The sequence below is a fragment of the Nyctereutes procyonoides genome, unplaced genomic scaffold (genome assembly GCF_905146905.1).
Source record: "Nyctereutes procyonoides isolate TBG_1078 unplaced genomic scaffold, NYPRO_anot_genome, whole genome shotgun sequence".
NCBI classification, from domain to species: Eukaryota; Metazoa; Chordata; class Mammalia; order Carnivora; family Canidae; genus Nyctereutes; species Nyctereutes procyonoides.
Window position 1 is genome coordinate 7,050,670 of NW_026575135.1, and position 23,322 is coordinate 7,073,991.

Genomic DNA, 23,322 nt, shown 5'->3' on the forward strand with positions numbered 1-23,322 from the left:
ATGGTAGTGAGCATTCCTTAAATATGTTATACTAAGCATCATATTAATTTTCCTCTGAGTTGGTAAGATTTCTGGGTTCTTTACATATACTCTTTCTGAATAATCACATTTATTCCCATGGCTTCTATCACCAGCATGCCAAATCTTAGATCCATGATCATCACCACTCTAGGGTCTAAAAGTACGCCAGTTATAACTCCTTTATTCATGACTGATCTTATTTTATGAAATAACAAATCTGATAGCCTACAAGTGCTATATTGTTTGATTTTGCACTTGACACTGCTAATGAGGCTGGACATCTGCTTGACATTCTGAAGGTGAAAATGACTTCTTCCTATCTGAATTGTCTCTTCTTGTCATTCGCTCATTGTAATAGAAGCTGTGATGCACTATCCAGTTCCTTCTTTCAAGACTAAGACAGTAATCCCCTCAGATGCTAAGAGGGTTGATGGCTGGTAGCTGGCAGCTGAGTCCCTTCCAGGAACTGGTTTCAGCTGAGGAGAGTCAATTCTAAGTCAGATCATTTAAGACATTGGATGAGTGGCCTGGTGAGAAGGTGCTGATGGAACACCCCATGATGCTCTTGTAACAAACGCTGTGCAAGATGTGAATGAAAAAATTGTACTCACACAGCATGTGCTTTCTCCGAGCTTTAAATGGGTCTCATTCTTGGCAACTCCTATGGAAGGAGTGGTACAAATGACCGCCCTACAATGGGACAGATTTTAGTCTGTTGACATGTACTGTGAACCTACTTGTAGCCTCAACTGCCTCTCAGTCCCCAAAATACAGGGCCCCGGAGTGCTGCTCCTTAGCCTTAGACCCACATGTAATCTTCTTCCAATGCCAAATTCAACACACTCACTCACTCACTCACTCACTCACTCACAAACACCACTTTTCCTGGCCTTGACAGTGGCATATGGGTGTCCTCCCTGGATAGCTCTCCCTCATACTCAGAAATTATTGCTCCTCTCTTATCCTTTCTAATGGGACTGTCTTCACCTTCCTGCTCCATCTTGCTCTTCTGAGCTAAGATATGATATGGAAGAGATTGTGGGAGGGAAATGGAAAGGAACTTGTCCTCTGAGCCCAAACCCCATGAAAATCTAGGCCTGCACTTGCTGGTCTCCTAGATGACAGGGAGGCAGAGTCAATAATCTCTGATTTCAGAAAACAGAGCAGGTCTCACATTCTTGGTGAAATGTGGTAAGTTTGAGAAAACTTACCTCATATAATATTTTCTCAAGACATGTTCAGTGAAAAAGTGTTTCTGAGTAGTTTAAAAACTCAAAACTGTCCAGAACACAAGATGTTCTCCCCTAGGATGCCTTCTTCCCACACAATACCTCATCTACATCTGGTCCATCCTACCTTTTTCCCTGTGGCCTTCTCCAGGTCAGAGAAGCCAGTGTCTCCAGTGCTTCCTCTTTCCTGTAGAATCTTGATCTATTATTTGTTCCCCCTCACTATCCTAATTCTTTAACCAGTTCCTTTCCAAAGGCTCTCTTCCCTCGGTCCCACACCCTCCTCAATGACCATGCTTGAAGGCCAGGGACATCATGTTGCAGAACTGCACAAGGCACCACTGACATGATGGTCTTCGTGAATGGCGCCTCCTGGAGTTGAGCAAGGCACACAGTAGAATGAATAAACGTGAGGGGACAGAGAGGTTGGGGGAAAGGACCTTTCCTCTGCTCACTAGGTGGCGCTCAGGCAGTTTTCAAGCATGATGTGACAACCGGTCAGGGATTGACCACAGCAATTGGGTCAGATTATTACCACTTTTTTAGTCAAGTAAACCTCTATTTCAAGGGTCCTGGGAGTATAAACTCAGATTCTTAAAAAAAAAAAAAAAGCCTGAGTTTGCATATCCTCAGCTTTAAATCTTTTTATTTTATTTATTTATGATAGTCACAGCGAGAGAGAGAGGGGCAGAGACACAGGCAGAGGGAGAAGCAGGCTCCATGCACTGGGAGCCCGACGTGGGACCCGATCCCGGCTCTCCAGGATCGCACCCTGAGCCAAAGGCAGGCGCCAAACCGCTGCACCACCCAGGGTTCCCACATATCCTCAGCTTTAAACATCTCCAGTAGAGGCAGTCTAATTCCTGCTAACAGCTCTTCAGCTGTTGGGTCATTAGTTCACACATTCATTCAAGAAGCATTTACTGAGCACCTACTCTCCATCAGGCACTTGCTTCATGATGAGAATTCAGGTGAGAATAGAAAGAAAAAAGCATGAACTCTGCACTCACGGACCTTGAAGGCATTAATCAAAAATTTATACAAATACCATTAATTAAATTGGAACAGCGGAAAGAACTGCATGCAGGTGAGAGGTATCTCATGATGCCACGAGAACATCTAATAGCCCGAGACAGGATGTTCGAGGGAGGCTTCCTTGAGAATGGATGGCTGAGTTAACATCTGAAGGGAGAGTAGGCACTGATGAGATAAAATGGAAGTAGAATGTCATAAGCAGAGATAAAAGTATGTTCAAGGCCCTGTGGGGAGTTTGAGGAAGCAGATGATGAAGACCAGTGTGGGTGGACCACTGTGAGTGGAGGAGAGTGTTGAGAGAGGGGGTGGGTTGCACAGGAGAGGCTGGAGGGCCAGACCCAGTAAGCCTTCCAGGCCATGACACATTGGGGTCTTAATTCCAAGAATAACTGGAAACCATTGAAAGGTAATAAGCAGGGAAATTATTTAATCATGTCTGTGTGTCATAAAAAGAACTTCGGGGATGCTTGGCGGGGGGGGGGGGGGCTCAGCAGTTTGGCGCCTGCCTTTGGCCCAGGGTGTAATCCTGGAGACCCGGGATCGAGGCCCACGTTGGGCTCCCTGCATGGAGCCTGCTTCTCCCTCTACCTCTGTCTCTGCCTCTCTCTCTTTCTGTGTCTGTCTTGAATAATTAAATAAAATCTTTAAAAAAAAAAAAGACAAATTTCCAAAACAGAGAAAAGATCGCTTTGAGGAAATTGACTTAATTTTATATTTCTCTCCATCTTACCTCACTTCCATATTGGTATCTTTTATCATCGCTGAGGAGGTATCAAATGGCTTTGGAGAAGGTTTTGAAATTCTGGCTCTTTCAACTAATGACCTACTCATTTTTCACAGACATTTATTGAATATCTGCTCCAAGACACACACACTGGATGGTGTTGGAGAGTCGAAACATACAGGATTCCTATCCTTGTGGGACTTTTTAGTGAGCAATGTCATTACTGATATAATCATCACAAAAATGTGGGCCTAATCATAAACCAAAGGTACTATAATTATTTACAAAACTGATTCCAGAGAAGTTTCTAGTTTCTTAGTGAAAAGCCAGACTGTAAGTGACTCTTCTATTATATTATTTTACTGAAATTTACTCAATAGGAAACTATTTTTAAAACCTTTCAATGATTTAAAAGTTCAAGCATAGTCTCACAGTGAGATTATGCCTAAAATTAGAATAAATATTAAGATTATAAAATTATGTTACATAAATCATTGGAACATCATTATGCAATATCTGGATTAGGCAAATCCGTAGAGTCAGAGAGTAGATTTTTGGTTGCCAGGGGCTATGGGGAAATGGAAATAGAAAGGGTACTGATGGGCATGTGGTTTCTTCTTTGGGTGATGAAATGCTTTGGAATTAGTGGCGATGGTTGCAGAATCTTGTGAAAATATTAAAATCCACTACATTGTACCATTAGAATGCATGAATTTTACAGTGGATGACTTATATCTCAATGAGTTTTAAAAATTGACTTACAAAGCACATTCAATTTCATTTCTTAAATTAAGGTTTTTAATGATAGAATCATAAACATTGAGTCCAATGAGCCACAAATTATCTTTATAAGAGCCTGGACACTTCAAGATATAATATGGCTTTTACCTTCAGGTGGTAGATGAATATACGCATTACCTCTCCTTCCTTGCAAAATATTATTGAATGCAGAGGGAAGATAAGAATAACTCCACTGAGTCAAAGGCAAGCAGGATAGATGCCATCAGTGAACCAGAATGGTCAAGGAACATCTGGAAAATGCTAAGGAGATAGAATCAGATGGAAGGCAAAATCTATGAAACGGAGAAGTCCCAAAATGCAAGCCAACCGCACTGCTCTCCTCTCTCATTAAAGGGAAGTCATGTAAACTCTCACTTCAATATACGATGACTCAACCTAAATTTTCAAAACATTAACTTGATTTCTGGAAGGAGAAGCAGATGCATATTATTTTCTTCTTGCTCCTCCTGTGATTCTGCAAGTTTCACAATATCTACATGTGGGAAATGGCCTTAACTATTTCATCTCTTCTTCTGGACTAGTTTCAGCCTTTCCCACAGGGTTTGTGTTTTCCTGACACTTTCACTCCCTGAAATTAGAAAGTGATCGTGTGCCTAAGTCAGTTCAGCTCATTACAGCGGTGTTTCCAGGCCTGTCCAACGTCCATGTCTCCCCACGATCTACTTTTTCTGTTTCACGAAGCAAAATCTGACTGACAAAATGATAGTGCAAGCAAGCAAATACTGAGTCAGGGCGACTCATATACACACGTTTCAGTTTTAAAATAGCAGGAATGCTGCCTTTTTTCCCCCCTTGTTTCTAACTTCCTGATTTTTGAGACAAGGCTTGAGTACTTAGGAACAGAAATTTTATTCTCATTTCTTAATTTTTTTTAACATTCTGAGGATTTTCACTTTGAGGTAGCTGATCATGTGTTGGGTGTGGAGTGTAGCTCAGAGACCTACTCCCTAAATCGGGGAACTTTGAGTATCCATCAGCACCCAAAAGGGAGGCGGGGATCTTCACCCTAGTGAATCCCGGGGTAAAGAGCCCGAGCAGAGGGAATGGTGGGGTAAACTTTTGGCTGAGACACTGAGACGCACAGATGTGTGTATGCTAAGAGTTGTTCTATTCCCACCAGGAAGAACCAACAGAAGCTGTTCAGCTGAGATTAATGTGATTCCAAAGCCTCCTTCACCAGAAAGATGTTCTTAGTGTATTATATGAGGAGCTGCCAGAAAGTAGAGACAGGAAATGTGGAAATATGGACTGTGGCTCCTGACCGTACCTCCAGCCCCACTGCAAAGCTTTAAAAAAATCAGGGCTTGGAAAACTAGCAGGATTCTGAGCTGACTTTTGTAGATTTTACATAGTGGTGACGATCTGTCCAAAGCATAGTGCTGATGAGGCTAAGGGTCTCATCCCAATGGATATTAAGTTTGCCCCATGGTCCCATGCTACTGTGCTGCAGACATACTCGAAGATGCCAAAGGGTTTAGTTTAGTGGACCCAGCATCGCTGCTGGGTGGGAGGGAGATAGTGCAATGGGAGGTGTGAGACATAGAACTTAGAGGCGACTCTTCTACTAACTGAGGACTTTGGGCCTCAGCTTCTTCAGGAGGCCAGTCGAAGGTAATAATCAACATTTAATTCTTCTCTCTAAAAGTCTGAACCCATGGGTTCCCCAGACAATAAGGATCAATGTAGTCTGATATTTACTCACCTATTTAACGAACACTGATTGCATGTTTCTAGGTGCCAGACAACGTGTTGGGCTCTGGGGCTTTGATGGACCCAGCCCTCACTGATTTGACAGTCCAATGGCACCAAATACATGAATCAAATTTATCACCAAGACAGCTGTAAAAATCACAACTGTGATAAGAAGAGGAGTTATATGGTGTTAAGGGACCCAAACTGGGGAGGAGTGGAATGACTTACCTAGAAGAGTCTGGGAATGCTTTCCCAAGGGAGTGGGACTTGAGCTGAGACCCAAAGGATAAGTAGATGTTAACTAGGCAAAAACAGGACATTAGCAGGCCCTAGATCGAAGGAACAGCATGTGCAAAGGCCTGTGATAGGAGGAACAAGGAATATTTGAGAAATAAAAAGCCAATATGGCTGGAGTAGAAAGGGAGCAATGAGAAGAGAGCATGGTACAGGATGAATGGGGAAAAGTAGGTAATGACCACCCCATGCAAGGCTGGCAGACCACGGTGAGGGGATTTGGCTTTAGAAGAGGTGTGGGGTTTTTTGGCGGGGGGGGGGGTGCGTGGGAGAGAAATCTGGTTTTGGTAGTGGAGAAATGGATACAGATAAACCAACTAGTAGTTTATCATGTGGACAAAGCAGGAGATGATACTTCAAAGTGGGGTGCTGCTCTGAAAATGGAAAGAAGTGGATGGATTCCAGACATATTTAAGAGGCTAAATCAACACGCTTTAGTAAGGGATGGCATCAAGTAGACCAGAGGGAGAAAGACTCCAAAGATACCTTTCATCTTAAAGCTTATACATCTTGGATGGGTGGTGGGTGCTATCATAGCGATGGGGAAACTGTAAGGAGGCCGGGAGGAGACTATGAGTTTAGTCTCACATTGAAAAGACACGCAGTTGGTAGTTGGAGTGTGTTTGGACTGGAGACCACTTCATGTCATCTACATATAAATGGCAGCTAAAGCTACATGTGTGGACAAGATTGTTTAGAGGAGAGACTGACGGGAAAGCCCATGACACAGGCCTGAAGAATTCTATTTTTAAAGGCTGGTTCCAGTTTGAGAGTCTCCAAAGAGAAGAGTGGTGAGAGGGAGAGAGGATAGAGATATGCAAAGGGGGGGTGTTGTGTTACCTGAACAAGAGATTACACTCAAAGGTTTAGGAAAGAGGTCGAAATGCTCAAAGGTTGCTCAGAGTCAAGTAGGATGGATGACACGGCATCACTGATGACCTCAGAAAATCCATTGCCTGGCGTGACAAAGCTGGGAATAAAAGAGAACATGGTAGAAGGGCTTGAAAGTTTGAAGAGAACAGCAAAGGTCTGAACGTGTTATTTTGGAGAATGAAAGGCTGAGAATTGGACTGCGGCGGGCTGGTTCTGAGGGCTTGAGTTTGGGGTTGGTAAATGTCTCGTTGAAAATCCGCCCTATGGTGACACTTTCCCTGATGATCCTCAGTTACTTGAGCATCAGCTGGGTTTGTCCAGGGTTGGTGTGCAATGGAAAGACATAAGCACCAGAGAGCCTGGTCTATTATGAAGGGTGTCGTTGAAAAATAACGTCCCAGGAAATTGAAGTTAAGTAGTAGGGGAAGGGGAGAGAAAGGAAAGGCTATGGTTTGGAAAATCATACATTAGTAGGGGGGCTCGTGGGTCCTGACTCAATCAAAGAATCATGGAAGTGAAGTAGTTGACCCAGCAACACCACAGAGGAGGCTGTGGTCAGAGTGGGACATTTGAACAGATGACTTTGGAGGTGGCACAGCTGCAGCTGATGAGCAGATCCAGAATCTAGGGGAGTTTGTGGCTGAAGAAGGGGGAAGCTTCCTCTCACTAGAGATGAGAGGCTGTGGGTTTGACTCCAGCAAATCTCCTTCATTTGGACTTGACAGAAAACCCGAATCAAACTGGCAATTAAAAGGGGGAATGCAGAAGCTTGTTAGCAAAAAGCCAAGGGCTAGTTTAGCCCCAGACATGGCACGTGTGATGTCCTCAGGATCTGACCCCTCCGCAGGGGTTCCCACCTCAGGCGAGCTCTTCTCTAGTGGTAGCAAAACAGCTGCCACACCACGCTTTCACCCTCACCAGTCCAAGACCAGAAGGGAATAATCGGCTCTTCCCTAAATATTTAAGGCAGGGAGAGTCCTGGGCCTCGTTCTTATTGGTCTCCATTTGGGTCGCATGTCCATCTCTAAACCAGTCGCTGTGATCCCAAAGCACGTGCTGTGCTTGGCCAGAGCTGAGGCTCCTGTCCACCTGGAGAGTGGTTCCATGGGTGGTGTTACCAGAAGAAGAGTCAAGGGTATCCTGACCAGCAAAACCTGCAGATGCCTTTCTTCTTCTACGGTGTCAAGAAGGTTTTTCAAGAGGCCGTTCAGGTGGGTAGCAGAGCTTGGGGTGGAGAGGAATCCTAGGAAGCCAGAGTCTGTGATGAAAGAGGAGGCCTGGGCAGGCATCGGTGACTTCACACGTGAAACAGACCCCGGAGTGTTAGTACAAGTGCCTTTTGGTGACTTCAGACTGAAACATCCTTGAGGGCGAAGGGTTTTGCAACCCTGGTACCTACTTAGTGGGCTTGATACCCAAAACAATGCTTGTAAATAAACGGATGGATGGATGCACGGATAATGAATGAACAAATGAATCCGTGAGTTTGAAAAGATCTTCCACAGGAATAGGCTCAGAGTATTTGACGGCAAGTGTTCAGTGAAGAAATGCATTTTGAAAATGTCTCTCTTCTATTCAATTATGTCAGGAGTGGAGCACTGTGAGAATAACGTGGACCCTGAGGTCACACAACCCCAGGTGTGAATCCTGGCTCTGCACCACCCCTGCTCTCCATTTTCTCATCTATAAAGTTGAGCAGCATGACAGCACCGTCTCTGGGAGGGGCGGGGAGGCCAATGAGACAGTCTCCCAAGAGGTGGCACTCATTATATGGGAACACTGGTTATAGACAGGGCCTAGCGCTCGGCCTGGCGTTATAAAAGACTCCATTTCCTCCGCACATGGAGAAGAAGCCATTTCCAGATAGAGGCCCACAGGAACCACCTTAGAAAGGCAGACAGATTAACCGGAATGCCAGTGCATGAGTTTACCATAAGAAATGATGATTTGGAGGAGGGGCGTCTGGGTGGCTCAGTCAGTTAAGTGTTTGACTTCGGCTCGGCTCATGGTCTTGGGGTCCTGGGATCAAGCCCAGCATTGGCCTCCCTGCTCAGTGAGGAGTCACCTTGTCTCTCTGCTCGTCCTCCTGGCTCATGCACGCACACTCTCTCTTTCTCTCTCTCAAGTAAATAAGTAAAATCTTTTTTAAAAAAATTATTTGGAGTAATTATTCAAATAATTAGCACATTTTCTCCCTGCATGCAGCTATATTTGTAAAATCATAACTAGAAGATTGTTTGTGGTCGTGCAAGAGGCCTGGGGCTGCCTCTTGGTGGTAGTGATGGCCTAGCCACCGGAAGCCGTTCACGGACAGGGCTTGGATGGTCACCGACAAGGCTTAGCTCTGCCTCCTGGGATGAGTCTGTAAAGCTTCCCTTTGTTGCGTTGCAGACTGATGTCTCTGAGGTCATCTCAATTCTCTGATTTGCAATGTCTTGGGGGAAAGACTGCACCCAGCCCCTGAAATATTATTAACAGCAAAGAGAATAACACCTCCCCCGTCAGCGCAGCCTGCAGGGCAGCTGCGAGGGTCTCTCTGGCCCTCAAGGTCTGGATCGATGGCTTAACTCCCCTGGTCCATGGCCCATCAAAGTCAGATTCCAGCAGATCCCTGGGAGGGGTGTGTTCTTGTGGTCTCCTCGTCCTCCTCCGGTTTACTCCTGACTCCTGCTCAGCTTTGTGTCAACCCCAGATGCGAATCGTAGCTTCTTTACCAATTTCCATGAAGAAAATTGCACCCACACAAAACACTCACAAGGAGACTTTTCTAAAGAACTGAGGAGGCAGGAAGCCGTCTCAGGAAGGCTTCACATACGACACAGGGGACAGCGAGCTGCTTAAAACCCTTATTAGACATTCTATTCTTCTAAAGTCCCTCTGCCCACCCTGACATGGGGGTCGGGTCTTGGCCTGGCCCAGCCCACCACCAATCCCAGTCTCACACCCCCCTTCTCTCCCCCGCCCACTTCTCTCCTGTCCTGAGAGAGAGAGAGAGAGAGCGAGCGAGCAGAGCAAGTGTCATACAAGTTCCTCTCCTTGACTCACTCACACAGCTTCCACCCCTCCCTGGAGCCTCCCCCACAGCTGAAACCCAGGCCTAGGGACCTCACCTTCTAACTGACCCAAGGTATTTTCCCCACAAACACTGTTCCTCTCTCAAATGAATTTTGGAGCCATCCGTTAAGAAAATAAAAGTATTTCCTACTTGATTGTAAAGGGCCTGGGATATACACCCGGTAAAGAAACTTCCACCCCGTCCTTTGTTGCTCTTCCCTTGTGTAAGACACTGTTGGTCAACAATAATTACATCGTGATCAGAGCGTCTCCAGGCCTCTCAACATTCCTGTGCTGGTTGAGAGGGCGCCCTCAAAAACACTCCCTGTTGCTGGCATTTTCCCCGTAGCCACAGACTTGCAAAGATCAGTGCCAAATACTGTCCCCCCCCCCCCAACTTACTGGCTGTGTAGCTGTGTGGTCTTGTACAAATCACCTAACCTCTCTGGGCCCCAGTTCCTCCAACCATAAAATGGGGTGAGAGACTAGCTGATGGACCTCTTGGGAGGACGCATACATTCATTCCTGCAAAGCCCTAAGGAATGTGAGCTGCTCCTTTTTCTTTTTTAAAGTCCTCTCCTCAAATAGTATGACTTTGTCAATGTAAAAGACAAGCGAGTTTAACTTTTGCACTTTAACAAAGCCAACCTTGAGCTAGAGACTAAAGTGGCAGGGTTGGGGTTTGATTTTGCTCAAGGACATCCCCTGCCGGTGGCCAAGGCCAAGAGGCTGACCAGGCATTAACTGGGCTAGAGCCTACAGAGTTGGGGGGGCGGGGCAGGAACATGAGGAAAATCCATCCAAGGCAGAGTAGGCCCCAAGAATCAGTGGGAGAGATTCCAAGCACCCTGGGTCTAGTTCATTTCTGGGCCAGAGGATTCAGGCCCAAGGCTGGAGGGTCCCAGAGCTGGCTAGCGTCATGATGACCCAGATCCCACTAGACCTGTCCTAGATCTCATGGGAATCTCAGAGAGGCTCCTCAAATTTCTCTAGTTTCACAAGAGGATGGGAAGAACTGAGCCCACATAGCCACTCCCAGGGCGGATAAAGTCACCCCTCTAGTGTCTGCAACTCCAAGAATAAACAGATCCCCTGAATTAAATGGCCCAGATGGTCCATAAAGTTCAGGCTGTCATTCTCATGGCCACATCTGATCACCGAATCCCATCTTCCCCCCAGACCTACCCATACCCTGGAGCCTCGGCACCTCACAAGAATAGACTGGTTGAACTGCCTTGTTCCAGCCTCTGAAAAAACAGGGTTAAGAATGGAGTGGGAGAGCCAGGCATGGGCAGAGTGAAACCAATCCCTCCCAAGGTGGGCCTAGGTGAGAGGGAGGAAGAAGGAAGCGGGGGAGTTTGGAGGGGACGACCAGGCCAGTTCCACAGGGCACATCTTAAAGGGAGAAACCAGGTGGATCTTTCTCTCTGCAGAAGGCAGAGGTGTCTGGGTTGGACCACGGGGCTGAGCAGTGACAGGGAGGGGGACAGAAGATTACAGCTCACCTAAAGGGCACATATCTACACAAAGTCACTGCGAGTTTAGTCCCTCCTCCCATGAACACATTATCTGTTTGGCTTTATAAATTCTCCCGGTGCAGGTGAGTCTCCCTTGTGCGGCTTCAGGGTCCTGCTCATCCATGCTGCCATGGCTATGTTGGGGTTGAGCTGACAAGGAAGAGAGGTGGTGTGTTTTGACTCTCCATCCCTGGGGGCGACCCCGAAAAAAAAAACAGCTTTCTTCTTGGTTCCTGCACCACCCATCAGCCTGGTCCTCTTTGCAGAAGTGTGTACTTAAATGAGGAAGCCAGGCAGCCAGTGTAGCTGAGGGCTCAGGCCAATCGGGGACAGTGAACCCATGAGACGGAAGAACAATCACAAAGAAACAGAAAGGGCCCTGGGGACTTTACTCAGAAGCAAATGACCTGGTGACTGTCTTCTTTCTGGTGGGATCTGCCCCCTGCCAGAGTTTTATCTTCTAGAGGGACACCTAGAGCTGCAGGGCCTCCCTGTCTCCCCCTCAGCCCTGGGGTTTGAGGCTGGACCTCACAGGCTGGGCCCCCCCTGGGGCTCATACTAGCTCCAGGCCCACCAAGGCAGGTGCTCAAAGCTGGACTCTTCTCCCAGAGGCCTTTGGCTTGGTGAAGGGGTTGAGCCTAGCTTCTCCTGAGGTTTTGTTTGGATTTTTTGTTTGTTAATTGTGGTAAGAACACCTAACATGAGACTTTTAACAAAAGTTTTAAGTATGCAACATATTATTATCATACAAGGTTGTGCAGAAGACCTCGGGAGCTTATTTGTTTGCTCAACTGAAACTTTATGCCATTGATCAGTGATTCCTCAGCCTCTGGCAACCACCATTCCACTCTTGGATTCTATGAACTTGACTATTTTAGATACTTCATATAAGTGAATCACGCAGTATTTGTCTATGACTTGCTTATTTCACTTAGCAAAATGTCCTCCAGGTTCGTCCATGTTGTCACCAGTTGTAGGATTTCCTTCTTTTTAAAGGCTGAATAGTATTCAACTGTATGTACATATATCATTGTTTCTCCATTCACTTATCAAAGGGCATTTGGGGTATTTCCACATCTTGGCTATTGTGACTAATACTGCAGTGAACATAGGAGCACTGACCTGTCGCCAAGATCCTGAGAACAAATAAGTGGGGACTGCATCAAACTATAAAGCTTCTTCATGGAGAAGGAAACAACAGAGTGAAAGAGCAACTTACAAAATAGGAGAAACTATTGCACACCTTGCATCTGATAAGGGGTTAAGCTCCCAAATATATAAGGAACTCCTACAACTTAATCCTAAGGACAAAAACCACAAACACGCACAAGCCCGATTGGAAAATGGGCTAAAGACGTGAAGAGCTATTTCTCCAAAGACCTACAGGTGGCCCACACGCCTGAAAAGATGCTCAACGTCACCTGTCATCACAGAAATGCAAGCCAGAACCACACTGTCACTGACACCTGTCCGGATGGCTGTCCTATGAGTCAAAAAGAAAGAGATAGCAAAGATAACAAGTGTGGGTGTGGGTGCGAGAAATCGGAGCCCCGGGTGCACTGATGGTGGGAATGCAACACGGGGCAGCGTCCGTGGAAAACAGTACAGGACGTTCCTCAAGAAATCCCAACTAGGGGTCCCATCCAGCGACCCCCCCTGCTGGATCGACGTCTAAGGAGCCCTCAGCACTGCTCTCCGAGCCTCTGCCTGTCAGCTCCCCGCAGCAGCGCCTGGCTCCCTGTTCCACGGCGGCGGCACCCACCCCGGGCCCCATCCTGGGCTCTGCGCCCTCGCCGCGCCACCGCCCCGCCCCCCGCGCGGACCTGCCCCCCACGGATAATGGAATTGGGCTCCCTGCGGGGGGACGGGGCGGGGGTGGCCGGGCCAGAACGAGCTGGGGGCCCGCGGGCCGTGGTCAGGCGGCCGCGCTAGCCGGAGCAGCGTGACGCGGCGACCGAGGGTGGCGACGCGGGGGCCCGGAGCGGGGCGGGGCGGGGGCGTGGCGGGGGCGTGGGGGCGAGGCGGAGTGAGGGCGGGGCGAGGGCGGGGCTTCGCGAGCGGGGCGTGGCGGGGGCGTGGCGAGGCCCTTTAAGGCCGGAGGAGGGGGCCGGGCCCGGGGGCCACCCGCGCGCTGCGCCGGCCGCCGCCACGCGCGCCCCGAGCCCCGGGTCGCCCCGTCCCCGCGCGCACCTGGGCGCACGGCGCACACTCGCGCTCCGGGACCGAGTCCCGGCCCGTCACCCCCCATGGGCCCCGAGGCCGCCGGCCCGGGGAGGGGCGCCGCGCCTCGCCTGCAGGTGAGGACCTGGATCGAGCCCGTGGTGGCCGCCACGCAGGTGGCCTCCTCCCTGTACGAGGCGGGGCTGCTCCTCGTGGTGAAGGCGTCCTTCGCGGCCGGCGCGGCCTCCAACCACAGCGCCGGCCCGCCGCGGGGCGCCCCGGAGGACCAGCAGCAGCGGGCCATCTCCAACTTCTACATCGTCTACAACCTGGTGGTGGGCCTGACGCCGCTGCTGTCGGCCTACGCGCTGGGCTGGCTCAGCGACCGGCGCCACCGCAAGGTCGCCATCTGCGTGGCCCTGCTGGGCTTCCTGCTGTCGCGCGTCGGGCTGCTGCTCAAGGTGCTGCTGGACTGGCCCGTGGAGGTGCTGTACGGGGCGGCGGCGCTGAACGGGCTGTGCGGCGGCTTCTCGGCCTTCTGGGCCGGCGTCATGGCCCTGGGCTCCCTGGGCTCGTCCGAGGGCCGCCGCTCCGTGCGCCTGATCCTCATCGACCTGATCCTGGGCCTGGCGGGCTTCTGCGGGAGCATGGCCTCGGGGCACCTCTTCAAGCAGGTGGCTGGGCACTCGGGCCAGGGCCTGGTGCTCACGGCCTGCAGCGTCAGCTGTGCCACTTTCGCGCTCCTCTACAGCCTCTTGGTCCTGAAGGTCCCCGAGGCGGCGGCCGGCTCCGGCCAGGCACTCTCCGCCGGCGACTCGGTGGCCGGCACGGTTGGCACCTATCGTACCCTGGATCCTGACCACTCAGACAAGCAGAGCGTGCAGGGGCTGCACCCCCCATCTCCCGGGAAAGCCAAGCCCCGGAGAACGATCATCGCCCTGCTCTTTCTGGGTGCCATCGTATATGACCTGGCAGTAGTGGGCACAGTGGACGTGATGCCCCTTTTCGTGCTAAGGGAGCCTCTCAGTTGGAACCAAGTGCAGGTGGGCTATGGCATGGCTGCAGGGTACACCATCTTCATCACCAGCTTCCTGGGCGTCCTGGTCTTCTCCCGCTGCCTCCAGGACACCACCATGATCATGATCGGTATGGTCTCTTTTGGGTCAGGAGCCCTCCTCTTGGCTTTTGTGAAAGAGACATACATGTTCTACATTGGTGAGTCTGGCATCCTTGGGGAGGCAGGACGAGGACACTGCTGGCACCTAGAATCATGGGGCTGACATCAGGCATGGTGTGCTCTAGGTGTCCCAGCTCAGCACCGGGGATTGTACCTACTGCCTGGGAAGTACAAGAGAGACGGGATTATGTGCGGCTGAGCTCATCTGGGTTGCACTATTGTGTTACCTGTGTTGCCCCTGAAATGTTTTCGGAGTGGTGCCCATGGCTCTAGGAGGTCAGGGGAGGGTTGGTCAGGGGTGCCTGCAGTCAGTAGGGAAGGTTTCAGGTTGGCCTTGGGAGAAGAGGTTGGATTTCTTCTCTCCAATTTTAAAGGGATAAAGCATTAAGGTAATCGAGCTGAAAAGGTCCCTTAATTAAAATCATTTCGGGCCAGGCATGCGCTATCTAAAAATGCATACGAACCCTCCTTAAATGCCTTCCACAACCAATGTAATACATTCTCCCAAGGACGTAGAATGGAGTTTCCATCTGAGGACACGGGTCGGACAACCACGAGCAGAGAGCTCTAGACCAAGGCTCCAACAGAACTCCTACAATGATAGAAAGGTTCTAAATCTGTGCGGTCCAACACAGTAGCCACTAGCCAGGTGTGGCTGTTGAGCGCTTGAAAAGTGGCCAGTACACCCAAAGGACAGAATTTCTTTATTTGATTTGATTTTAATTAATTTAAATAGTCACATGTGGCTAATGGCTAACATATCGTAAAAAAAAAATATATCACTGGACAGATGCCAGAGGCTGTCCCTTGGCTGAGGTCACACATCTCAGAAAACACCTGACAGAGTGGCAACTTAGGTTTGGCCAATTCCCAGTTAGGCCACGTGCAAAGGCCAAGGTACCCCTCTCCCCATCCTACCACCTCTGTCACTACTCTCTCTCTCTGTACACACACACACACACACACACACATACACGCACACGCTTAAACACACCCCACATTGGGATTATGAATAAGGCTTGAGGGAAGGGAGGGTGTGTGTGGCACACATTCCTGGATGCAGTTTGCCAAGGCTCCTGGCACTGCCTCCCGGAGGGGTTCGTGGATGGTGACAGAAGACACCTCTGTCCCAGCAACGAGAAGAGGCTTGAGTCACTTCAGTGACATCAGCTCCACTTCCCTAAATGCCGCTTACCTCTGCCAGGGAAGACACCCTTCAGTTTCCATCACCAAGCCAGCTGTGCCCCGCCACCGTGCAGATGGGTCTGTGGCATCTGTGGCACCATCAGAGCTCAGGGACTCAGGCTGCCCCAGGGAGGGCGTTAGGCTGCCCGCAGAGCAACCGCTTTCAGAGCAAGCCCATGAGGGTTGTGGGGAGAGGGAGGTTCCTGGCGAGGCTTTTGCTTTTTGTCTGCTTTACTCCTTGGCCAGGGCTGGGCACACTGAGGGGTGTCCTTTTGTGATTTCCTTCCAGCTCGAGCCGTCATGCTGTTCGCTCTCATCCCTATCACAACCATCCGGTCAGCAATGTCCAAACTCATAAAGGGCTCCTCTTATGGTAAGTAAAAGAAATCTCTCTGAAGTTCTCTGCCCGGCCCATTTTAGAGCTGCTTGGCTTGTGGCCTAGAGTTCACACTTGCAGAAGGCAGAGGAGAGAGTTCCAGAAGCAGCTTTAAATATACTGGGAATGCTCTGGTGTCCATCTAGGGCAGAGGGGGTGAAAACAGGAAGGTGGGAAAGACTCAGAAAGTCAGTCCCTGAAAAGCCACAGTCAGGGGAGGATGGTATGCTCCACAGGCCACAGGAAGACCCAGCTGGATAGAGGCAGGAGTCCCCAGTGGAGTGAGCCAAGACCGGGTGGCAGCGAGTGCTGGGAAGGACGCAGAGCCTCCTGAGAGCTCCCTGAAGACTCAGCTAGTGGAAGGGACAGCAGCACATCTTGGTAACCCCTATCCCTTCTACAGGAAAGGTGTTCGTCATCCTGCAGCTGTCCCTGACTCTGACGGGGGTGGTGACATCCACGGTGTACAACAAGATCTATCAGGTCACCATGGAAAAGTTCATTGGCACCTGTTTTGCTCTCTCCTCCTTCCTCTCCTTCCTGGCAATCATCCCGATTGGGTAAGACAGGAGCAGGGTCTGTGGTTGGGGCTGGGGCCCGGGCCATACGTCAGGGCCTGTTGGACCACCTCCAGCCTGTGAGCATAAAGAATTATTGACTTGCAGCTTTATGCAGTGCCTTCTGAGCAGGCTCTCCCACAAAGAAAAAGTCCTCCTGTTCCCCCCCACCAAGCTAATAATCTAGCAATACCGGAAACCCCCAAAGTCATAAATAATGAACAGAGGGCCACCACCAGCTGGCATACTTCCTGGCAGTTTTGCAATACAATTTGTTTCTAAGAGCGTCATACACTTCCTTATAATCGGAGGCTGGGATGAGAAGCCCTCTGGAGCCACTTCCACCTCTTTTGTTTCGGTCCTTTTAGATGAGAACCATCCTGCCTCGCTTCTGAGTACTCTTGCCAGGGCCTCCAAGGCCTTGACACCTGGCAGCCTCTGCTCGGTGCCCCCCACTCTCACACGCCGTGTGGACCGTGTGAGCCCCCGGAGGACTTGTTAAGAGGCTGTAGGGCACCCGAAGGAGGTGGGCCGCTCTGGACGTCTCACCCCAGTGCATGGTGTAACATGCACTTGGATTTGGTCATACGTGCCATGCACAGAGTCTTACTTAGGTCCTTCCGGGTCTTGGTGATCTTCACAGATGCAGGGACAGAATCTTGAATCAATCAAGTAAGGACTTGAGTGCTTATGTGAATGAGGCCCTGCAGCAGTTGATAATTATTTGTCTTGTAGCCATTTAGTGGTAAAGAGACACATGTGCAAATAAAGCCTCGTTCACTGTATGCTGCAGTCACCTAGAAAGATTTAAGAATCACCAAGGTCTGGATCCCACCCCAGAGAGTCTGGGTCAATTGACCTGGAGTGCATCCTGGGCACAGGACTTTAAAGAGTGCTCCAGATGATTCGAATATACAACCAAGACGGAGAACTCTGGGATACCGGGAGTGTTTCCATTACCTTTCCCTTCCGGGAAATCACTACGCGAACAAGATCCGGAAAAATTCTTACAGCTAGAAGAGGCCAAAGCTGTACCGTCAATCAAGTGAGAGCAACAGGGAAAACCAGTAGAGCTTTCCAACCGCAGAAAGAAAAGCTACATTCCAACAGCATGCTAGCCCAGGAAGGCACGTCAGGCCAGGGAATGGAAGGGGCAGTGGAGGGCAGGAGGCTGGGAGGAGAGGCCCCCTGGGCCAGAGCTGCCAACAGCCTGTTGGCGAGAAGGGACTGTGCCCCCAGCCCTTCCTGGTGCGGAAGGGAGGCCAACTTCACGTTACTGTGAGGACCTGCCCTCTCCTGCTTGCCCTTCTTACCTGCAACTGGGAGAAGCTGAAGGAATAACTGGCCCTGCCCATCCACAACCTAGCTGCCACTCTATTCTCCTCCTCCCTCCCCTTATCACATGCCAGCTACTACTTAAAATATAGTATATATATATATATATATATAAATGAATTTAATCTTTCCCAAAAGTCCTCTGACATAATTCCTATTATAATTTTGCAAATAAGGAAACGGAGACTCTACGGTATTATGTAACTTGCCAAAGTTTCCCCAGCCAGTAAGTGGCCGAGACGAGATGTGAATGCAGGCAGTGTCCGACCCACTCCCATGCTTCTTAGAAGGGCCACCGGGTGTCTGGGTGCCCCCGTCCCATCCCCAGAGAGCTCACTGCACAAGCTCCCAGCTCTCTCCTGAATGCTTACCGAGCTGACACGTGGCCTACCACCTTCTCTCCCCTCAACCTCACATCCCCTTCTACGAAGGCTGGTGTGCACCTGCTGCCTGCGTCCTCACCTTCCACTCACTCCCCTCCCCACCCCCGTCGGAGGTCCCCCCTCGACCGCCAGAGCTCTTCTCACTGAGGCCACTAACCGCTCTTCAGGGCTGAATCCAGTGGACTCCCTGCAGTCCTCATCCCACAGGATTTCTTGTCTCCCACGCCAGTGGTCACTCTTCGCCGTCACTGTGCTTTCTCAGCACCTCATCGCTTCTTCTCTACAAACCTCCAAATGGAAGATTTGTCTGGGGCCCTGCTCGGGGTTCTCACTTCGCATTCGCTAAGCAACCTAATATACTTTCAAAACTTCAAATTACCATCTAGGTCTCCAAAATTGGGTGCCCTCCTACGCCTTCCCCCTCTCCAGTCTGTGCCGCCTCACTAAATGGCACCACCACTCACTCAGGAGAGAAATCTGAGTCGCCAATGTTCTCCTTCTTCTCCATCTCCCCTTATCTCCAGTCCCTCAGGCCTCATTGATTCTATCTGCTAAACCGCCCTTGATTTCATACTTTAAAAAAAATTTTTTTAAAGATTTTTTTATTCATGAGAGACACCGAGAGAGAGGCAGAGACACAGGCAGAAGGAGAAGCAGGCTCGCCCCAGGGGCAGCCTGATGCGGAACTCGATCCCAGGACCCCAGGATCATGACCTGAGCCAAAGGCAAATGCTCAACCACTGAGCCATCCAGGCGTCCCACGTACCTTTCTTTTTATTGCTACTGCTACCACCCCGAGGCCAGAGCACTTGAATGACTGGATTAGCCTCTGAACCATTTCCCTCCTGTCCACCCTTGCTCCCCCCCATCCTCCTCCCTCCACCAGGTGCCCAGAGCAATCTCCCTCAAGTGCTTAAACAGATCATGTCGTCTCCTGCTCAAAGCTCTGTAGTGAGCTTTCACAGCTCTTAGGATACAACCCGAATGTCTTCCCATGGACCACACGGGCCTCGGTAGTCTGGGCTTCCCAACCTCCCTAGTGCTCATCTCTGCTGTAACCACCCTCCCCGACTCTGTCAACCCCAGGAGTCGCCCTCGTGCTCTTCCCCTTTCTGCACCCATGCCTCCTTCTTAACCAACTAGTTATGGTCTTTTTTTTTAAGATTTTATTTATTCATGAGAGACACAGAGAGAGAGGCAGAGACACAGGCAGAGGGAGAAGCAGGCTCCCTGTAGGGGAGCCTGATGCAGGACCTGATCCCAGGACCCTGGGATCATGGCCTGAGCCAAAGGCAGACGCTCAACCACTGAGCCACCCAGGTGCCCCCTAGTTATGGTCTTAAACATGATTTTCTCAAAAAGGATTTTCCTTCTCTCATGTGCTCCCAGAGCTTCCTACACTTTCCTTCACAACACGACAGTTGATAGTTAGGGATTATTTTTCCATGTGCCTGCCCACCAGACTGTAGGCTCCCCGAGGGCAGGAACCATGGCTTCTTGGCTCAGCACGTATCCTCTATGTCCAGCAGAGAGCCTGGCATGTAAGAAGTACTCAAAAAGTATTTAATGAACAACCTGTTAGAAAGGCGTGGCACCTACCCGCCAGCACTGCTGGCCCTCCACAGCCCAGAGCTGCCTGTTGGCTCACCCCGAAGGCCGGGCTGCCCATCACCACCTCGCCTGGCTTTCCTGCCAGCTTTGTAATACAATGAGTTTTCTTTCAAGTACAGTAAGTGCTTCTCCCTGTAGAGCCCTGGGGCTAATGGGAGATGGGAAGTCAGGGTTTTTGTAAATTCTCACAAAGCTTTCCCTTAGGTTTGGATTTAAGCTTGGACCCCATCCACTAGCTCCAAAAATTGGCCATCAGCCAGGAAGAGCTGCACACGAGCTTAGAAACTGAGGTTCCCAGAGCTCAAGCATGAGAAAACCAAGGACCCTGGAGGTAGAAGCACATGACAGAGGGCACACAGATCCAAGACTTCAGCTCGGAGCTCCTAATTTCTATGCATCCCCTTATCTACAAATATTTGAAACCAATGTGAGGAGGATGTATGGAAGAGATAAAGGAGAAGATGAAGCAGCTAATTCTGCTTGGGATTAGCCAGTCTTGATCTTGAAATGCACGTGGGAGGTCATCATCAGGCCAAAGTGAGATGGAGAGAGATTCCGGGGAAAAGGAAAATGTACACACAAAGGGCTTGAGATGTTATAGGACTGGCCTGGGCTGCAGTGGGAGAAGTTCCCTCGGGCCATCTCTCCACTCAGAACAGAGTGCTGGGCCTAACGGACAGAGCCTCTCAGTCTGCAGGTGGTCCAGAGGGGGCTGCTGGTGAGAAGGGAAAGGCACCCCCTTGCCCCATCCCAACTGCCGTCTCGTAATCCTGTATTGTAAATTCTTACAGTATCGTGGCCTACAAACAAGCCTCGTGGTTGCAATACGGAGACATCAGGGAGACGTGAAGGTTCTGGCCTACAGGAGCTGCGAACACCAGCAACGGTGGAGCCCCTTTGAAGGCAAAGGAAGGGACTGGGTGCTGGCGACCGGAGCCACCCACGGCCCCTTGAAGCCCCAGGTTCCAGCCAGAGTTGGCCTCGGAATGACCTGCTCTGGCTCAGGGCTCCCTGGTGGGTGGGGAACAGCACTTTCTTGGTGATAGAAGAATTTTCTCAGCTTTTGGATGTCCCTGCTAGACAGAGGTTGGGTTCTGAGGACAGTAAAGTATGGCCTTTCAGGGGTTATACGCTGGCTGCATGCACAGTCATGCCAGACACACAAAGGGCTTCAGACGGCAGCCCCCTTTCTTGCGGGAGTTGTCCCCAGGGCTCCAAGACACGACTAGTTAGCTGGGTGCTGCGCTGGGAGCCCCACAATGAAAACTCAAACCAAAGCACACATTTTCAACAGCCTAAGGGGAACCCAGCGGGGGTGTTTTATAAGAACTCCCAAGGTTTTAGAAGATTTTGGGGCTCGGGCTCTTGGATTCAGGGTACTTTTATTGCTCTTGTTACTGTTGCTTATAAGAAGCAAATATCAAAAGACTTTCTTCAGTGGAATAGAATATTGAGTATTTTCAGCCAATGATGCTTTCAAAGTGGGTGGTGTGAAAGGAGAGAGGAGATATGCCAAGAGCCATTTTATTTGGAGGTCCCTATTATAGCCTATTTTACTTACATCTAGAAAGCAGACTCACTTCCGAATAAAATGGACATTTATTGTATGTGTGTGAATCATTCTTCACCTGTCAGACTCCCTCTGTCACTACGGGCAGGGCATGGCGTTCTTATGTTGGGGTAAAACTTAAAGCTACACATTTTTTTAAAAAGATTTTATTCATTCATTCATGAGAGACACACACAGAGAGAGAGGGAGAGGCAGAGACACAGGCAGAGGGAGAAGCAGGCTCCATGCAGGGAGCCCGATGTGGGACTCGATCCCAGGTCTCCAGGATCAGGCCCTGGGCTGAAGACGGTGCTAAACCACTGAGCCACCAGGCTGCCCTACAGAATGCATTTAGAGCTCCAAGGATTCGGGCTCAGAGAGTCTGCATCTCCCATCCCTTGATGAACAAAACTTCCTGGCAGGTCTCCAAAGGTCCCAGGTGCTGAGATACGGCAAGAATGTGACTGCTCCTGCCCTGACAGGGTGCACTGTGTAGCAGGTGGAGCCGGCAACCATGTATCCTCTGATAAGGGACCATGCCATCCAGGCTTAGGGGAGAGGGAAGGCTTCTCAGGAGTGGCACAGGGTAAGACTGGAAGGAGCGACGAAGGCCAGAAGTTAAGGGACAGTCCAGGCAGAAGGAATAACAAGCTGGAAGGCCCAAAAGTGAAAATATCTCAAGATAGAGGAATTTAACATAAGGGGAGGGCAGGGGAGGGACAGGTATAAAAGGGACAGGATCAAGATACGAGACCGGAAAGGAGGAACAACATACAAATAGAGCCTTAAGAAAAGTTTCTCTTTAAAGTAATGGGGATAGCTGGTGGAAGATTTGGGGCAGGAGCACGGAATGCACTCGCATCCCTGAGAACCGACGGGGGGGGGGGGGGGGGGAGGAAGGCGCAGAGGGAGCAAGCGACACTTGCAGAAAGGAGACAAGAGGGATCCCTGGGTGGCGCAGCGGTTTGGCGCCTGCCTTTGGCCCAGGGCGCAATCCTGGAGACCCGGAATCGAGTCCCGCGTCGGGCTCCCGGTGCATGGAGCCTGCTTCTCCATCTGCCTGTGTCTCTGCCTCTCTCTCCTTCTCTCTCTGTGACTGTCATAAATAAAAAAAAAAAAAAAAAAAAGAAAGGAGACAAGAGCAGAGGCTCTTGCAGCAATCCAGATGACAGATGACAGAGGACTGACAGAGAAGGCCAGAGAAAAGCAGAGGGACCGACCTAGAGAAATCCCTGGCAGTTGGCGGTCAGTGAGAGTCGGGGACAAGTGAACGGCAGAGGGTGAGGCAGAGAGGGGCAAGAATGCTCAGATTTGGGGTGCAGGCAACTCGGAAGAAGGCACAGCCCCTCACAGAGACAGGCCACTTGGACGGAGGAGCGGGGATGGGAAGAAGAGTTCAAGGCCACGCTCACCGCCCTAGACTCCTTCCTCCTGACTCCTTGCCTGCTGCCCCCGCCCCCGATGGGCTCCCCAACCTGCAGGAATCTTCTCCTTGGCTGCTCCATTCCTGCTCCTTGCAACGTCCAGGAACATTCCCTTCTTGCCCACGCTCACCCTGTCATGAGCTCATAGGTTTTAACCTGAGCTGGGCTCTCATAGGCCCAGCACTGGCTCCTTTCCGACCCCATGCCTTCGGACCAGGGCAGCAGTCGTGACACTGGCCTCAGCTCCCCAATGCTTCTAACCATGTTCTAACCCCTTTGATGCTCTCAAAGTGTGGTTTCTGGACCGGCAGCAACAGCATCCCCA

The 23,322-nt window shown here is 50.3% G+C and overlaps 1 protein-coding gene across 1 annotated transcript; it reads left to right on the forward strand.

The window, feature by feature from the left end:
* The first annotated feature begins 13,369 nt into the window (after positions 1–13,369).
* SLC46A2 (solute carrier family 46 member 2) lies at positions 13,370–21,631 on the forward strand. Its single transcript, XM_055302762.1, has 4 exons — positions 13,370–14,615; positions 16,052–16,135; positions 16,542–16,698; positions 20,816–21,631. Exons 1-4 carry the CDS (start codon positions 13,487–13,489, stop codon positions 20,871–20,873), a joined length of 1,428 nt encoding a protein of 475 aa, XP_055158737.1. The 5' UTR covers positions 13,370–13,486; the 3' UTR covers positions 20,874–21,631.
* Positions 21,632–23,322: the final 1,691 nt, after the last annotated feature.

What these genes read in the sequence shown, in the direction of transcription:
- SLC46A2 (XM_055302762.1), top strand. Translation starts at nt 13,487, where the DNA reads ATGGGCCCCGAGGCCGCCGGCCCGGGGAGGGGCGCCGCGCCTCGCCTG. An exon ending in CATAAAGGGCTCCTCTTATG is followed by an intron (nt 16,136 to 16,541) that starts GTAAGTAAAAGA and finishes TCCCTTCTACAG; the next exon opens with GAAAGGTGTTCGTCATCCTG. An exon ending in CTGGCAATCATCCCGATTGG is followed by an intron (nt 16,699 to 20,815) that starts GTAAGACAGGAG and finishes AAATTCTTACAG; the next exon opens with TATCGTGGCCTACAAACAAG.